Raw genomic sequence first — 4,942 nt, 5'->3', positions numbered from 1 at the left:
TCTGGTTCAACCAGGAGTCTGCAAGTGCAGCGTGGCAAAGAAAAGGCTGGTTGTTCTTTTCCAACCCCCAGCTATCAGCTCTGCACAGTCAACAAAGTTTCACTGTGACTGAAAATCACAAATCAGAAAACCCTGCCCCTATAAAAGCTACATTTAAATATATTTATATAGCGAGCACATCTAGTTCAGCTTTCAGCTCAATTCCTTAAAAGCAGCTCCAGCATTTTTGTGTCCTGCCTTCCCAAGCCCTCTCCAAACTAAAAAAATAAAATAAAAAAAAAAAAAACACCATATACCAAAGACAGTGCTACTGGTTCTCCTTAGGATAGTGTGGATTTATTGCTTTGCTTACAGAGGCTAAAATGGAAACTTCCAGAGAATTTAAGGCAACCCCACCAGCCCAACACCTTGAAGGCATTTCTGGCACACAGTGCTCTTCGTTCCAACACCAGGAGAAGTTTTATCTTAAAAATTTAAAAAAAAAAAAAAAAATAAAAAAAAAAAAAAAGACAGGAACACTCAGATTTTAACCCAAAGGACCCTTTCAAACATCAGTTCCACCTTCCAAACACACTGAGCTGAAGTCAAGTCATTCCAGAGCACCAACGTTCAGGAAAGGGGGAAAGAACAACAGGGGAAAAAAAGTCAAAGATTCAAAACATAACAACTCATTCTTATTCATTTCAACTTGGAAGATTCACTGAGATATTTGGATAACTAAATCAGGGTGGTTTTTTTCCATGAGTTACGTTTTATCACACACACTTAAAATGCACCTTACAGAGGAGTGTTCATAACAGCTTCCTGAGCTGATTCACCTGCTGGAGCTCCAAATATTGGATTTCCCAATATTCCTGGTTAATCACAAGCTTCTTGTCTGCCTTCTTAACACTCCCTAGGGATTTAGAGCTGCAGGGAAAATACCATTTCCATCATTTCATAGCATTTCTACGTTTGCTGTGTTAATGCTGAAACCCAAGTTTACTGTTGACACAGATTTATCAACTGCCAGTCCTGCAAACCCACTCAGATGAACAATTTAAAAAAAAAAAAACACACACCAAGTAACTACACAAAAACACCCCCAAACAAACAAAAAACAAACCAGCAAGAACAGGCTTGTCCAAAAAAAAAGGGACAAAATCTAAATGTGCTCAGTTTTAGGGTAGCCCTTTCCCTTGCAAATACTTGGGAAATGAAAAGAATACGGAAAATCCTTTCCAAGATAACACTGGTCCAATGGGCACGTGCATTCTTTTTATTTCTACACAGAGTGAAAACAAACACCATACAGAAAACAGTAAACTAGTTTGTTTGTTTGTTTGTTTTTTAAGAGGAAAAAATAGAAGTATATTGTTCCAAAAAAAAAAAAAGAATGGTTTTGTGAAAACAGGAAGGGAAAAAAAAAAAGGTTTTGTAGAAGAAATTAGGAAGCTGTTATTTCAACTTCAGGCCAGGTACAGCCTGCCTGGATTTTGCAGTAAAATCTGATGAAGTAGAAATCACTGATGATGTATTTAAAAAGGAGCCAGAGTCCTACTGCCATCCAGCAGGCAGAGTGGAGAGCATTTGCACAGAGGACCCTGCATGTAAACTATTCCCACCTGGAGTCACAAACAAGATTTCATGGTGCTATTATTTGTAATTTTTTTTTTTTCTTTTTTGTCTTTTTCAAGAGAACTCCTTTGCCAAGAAGCTCACCTGGTTTTCTACAGCCTTTTCTAAAAGGAAAAAATGGTGCCAATAGCAGGTTTCTGGTCAGCCAGAGAATCCTGCTGCAGAGTGCTTGTGCCACCATCTCCTGTAAGACAAAAACCTGGGGTGGGGGGGAGGTTGTAGCTCTCATTGTCGTAGCAAAAAGCAGTTTTGGTCACATAAAAAGCCCACAAGTGAAGGAACCTTTCCCCCCTCAGCATTTCTTCGGAGCACAACTAGGTAGGATTTAGACTGAGAACCCTTTTTGGAACACCTTGACAGCCAACAGGTTAGTGCATTTTCCTTGCTAATGTTCCCCTCGTGCAACAAGTCCACCGGTTTACATTCTGGTGAAAATAATCCCTGGAAAACAAGTCATTCCAGGAGCCACACCAATGATTTCTTGCACACAGGCAGGAGAAGTTCCAGCCGTTTGCAACAGCAAGTTTTAAATACCTGACGCCAAAGATGCCTCTATTTTTTTTTTCTTTTTTTTTTTTTTTTCCTGACTTCATGAAGCGCATCCAACATTACCAAGACAGGAGTCATTTTTCTCTTCCAAGCTGAAGGATTTGACGTTTATCTCCCTTTGAGCTGATGACTCAAACACTAATCCTGCTCCCAAATCCAGCTACGATTGATCCAGCGGAGCGGCCGCTTTCGCCAGGCGCTGCCTCACGGCCCTCGGGGACGAGTCTCTGTTGGGCACCTCCTTACCCTCCGTTTCATCGTCTGAGTTGTCTTCCTCGTCTGCTTCTTGCCCCTCATCCAGCTTTTTCAGCAGCTCACCCGCCTCTGGAGACAGCTTTCCTTAAGGAGAAAGGGAAACACACACACACACACACACACAAATAAAAATGCCATTCTGATTTTTTAGTGCTGATTTTTTCCGCTCCGAACTTTTCCCTCCCTGCCCAGGTGGAACGCCACGTCTTGCAGGTGGGAAAAAAACGCTCTGAAAGCATTTTTCTACCTCCCCCCCAAAAAAATAAAAAAAGAGTTGTTTAAGAGTTCAGCTAAATGCAAACCCACCATAACCCCGAGGCCCCACACTCAGTCTCGGGGCCCTGCACTATTAAAAGTTCTTTTTAATAGATTTACCAAACTGAATTAAAAGTTTACAGGGGAGGCTTACTTGGCTGAGGGTACTGTGCTGCTCTGTGCCTTTTGGAGGGGCAGATACAGTCAGCCAGGAACACCATCATCTGAAACCAAAGGAATCAAAGCTGAAGCCTCCAAACGCGTGGAATCGTTTGGGTCGGAAAAAAAAAAAGAGACTTTTAAGATCAAATCCAACAATTTACTTAATGCTACCCTGGGGTGGATCCCACCCAGCCCCACCCCTGTGTGTGTCCCCTTAGATTGTGGGGGCTTCATCCTGCTCCCCCATCCCTGTGTTCCAGCTCAGTGTATCCCAAAAAAAGAGCTGTCAACCCCTGAGGTGAAGGCAGCACGAGTGTAACACACAGTGCTCACAATCTGTCCCAAATGCTTCACTTACCAGTCCCAGTATCAGTCCTGAGAACAGAGTTGCCAACCCAAAAATAGCATAGGAGCCCCAGACCGGTATTCCAAGATTTTCTGTTAAATAACCATGGCCATGCTACGGAATAAAAGACAAGAGAATCGTTCCAAGGAGAGCTGAATGTCACATCTGTTAAGATAGAATGAGGTGGAGATGTAAGCACATACCCTGATCCACATGGACAGCTGGAACAGAGCTGACATGCTGCTCATCCTGCAACAAAGCAGAGAAAAGAAACTGAAAACATCTTCAAGTCAGTCCCAAACCTGTGTATTCTGATTTCCCCAACTCATTCCCACACTGAACTTCATGCTCCTGGCTGGTTTCCCTTCTGAAAAATAAATTAAGCTGTTAAGAAAAAAAAAATCAGGTTATAGAAGAACTGAGAGATCTTCAGACACTTAAGTTTAGTGTCTGAACATAAAAAATAACAGAAAACTTATTAATCCTAAATTAACACCCCGTTTCACACATTCCTTGGTGTGGGATAGTAGTTTGTGGGAGAACAAACCACACAGTTTGAAGACTCAAACAGCACTGTGAGTGCACAATGCTGAGCTTCCTAGAAGATGTAAATTTTCCAACACTTCAAAAAAATTAACATGAACAGAGGAAAAACCGGGAACAACTGGGTTCATTTGCCTCAAGCAGCGGTGTCCCCAACCTGCTTTGTCACTCAGTGTCTCAGCCACTCTGACCCCACCACACAGCACGGGCCGCAACAACTAAAAAGCCCCTCAAAGCCCCAAAACTTGAAACATCTCTGCCATGGTGACAACATTCGGGTCACCTCTGCCATGGTGACAACGCTGGCAACATCTCTGCTATGATGACCGTGTTCAGGTGACCTCTGCTCTGATGACACCATTCAGGTCACCTCTGCCATGGTGACAATGCTGGGAACACCTCTGTTACAATGACAACAATCAGGTCACCTCTGCTATGGTGACAATGCTGGGGACACCTCTGCTATGATGACAATGATCAGGTCACCTCTGCCACGGTGACATCTCTGCTATAATGGCAACAATCAGGTCACCTCTGCTCTGATGACAGTGTTCAGGTCACCTCTGCCATGACGACAATGCTGGGGACACCTCTGCTCTGATGACAACAATCAGGTCACCTCCGCCATGATAACAACACTCAAGGCATCTCTGCCACGGTGAAAACGCTCAGGTCACCTCTGTTGTGGTGCCAACCCTCCCACAGGTGAGGAAGAGGCGGGACACCCACCCACCAGGTTCACATTCCAGCACGGAGCTGTGACACACCTCAGGACCCATCCCAGCACTCCTGGCAACAAACTGTGACAGAAACCAACCCCAAACTCACAGGAAAGAGGAAGGGCCAAACCACGAGGACACTGGTTCGATAGATTTCCACTCCTGGTCGTTGATGAAATTAATGAAGTCGGTTTTGGTTCTTGCACCCTGGTACCTCCTGAACTCCCCATCTTTACAGCTGCAAACCAACAACAACAACAAAAAGAATCCTTTCTTTTATATGGTTCAAGCACAGAGCATTCGCTTCCACTCAACAAATCCCCTCCCACCGGCTTGTCTATTTCTATATTTATTTAATTACTTAGCCAGTTTTAATGCTTCAGCTGATATTGCCTCTAAAATCTTTTCCAAGCACCTTAATTGCAAGTCATTCCCAGAATACTGACCCCACGAATATCTCGGCTGGCTTTAGGCTGTGATTCCGTAAAGAAAAAAA

The 4,942-nt window shown here is 43.5% G+C and overlaps 1 protein-coding gene across 1 annotated transcript; it reads right to left on the bottom strand.

Annotated features, from left to right (window-relative positions):
* Window positions 1-1,331: 1,331 nt before the first annotated feature.
* Window positions 1,332-4,936, bottom strand: TMX1 (thioredoxin related transmembrane protein 1; the record flags this gene model as incomplete). The annotated part of the gene is made up of 6 exons (XM_027905190.1): window positions 1,332-2,505; window positions 2,831-2,900; window positions 3,197-3,298; window positions 3,388-3,433; window positions 4,556-4,684; window positions 4,893-4,936. Coding segments are annotated over 6 exons (570 nt in total), but the record flags the coding sequence as incomplete, so codon positions are not given.
* Between the last annotated feature and the right edge of the window lie 6 nt (window positions 4,937-4,942).

This window comes from Empidonax traillii, unplaced genomic scaffold (genome assembly GCF_003031625.1).
Source record: "Empidonax traillii isolate 1590-97213 ecotype Southwest subspecies unplaced genomic scaffold, ASM303162v1 scaffold1128:size488575, whole genome shotgun sequence".
Classification (NCBI taxonomy): Eukaryota; Metazoa; Chordata; class Aves; order Passeriformes; family Tyrannidae; genus Empidonax; species Empidonax traillii.
This window is presented reverse-complemented; position numbering and strand designations above follow the sequence as displayed.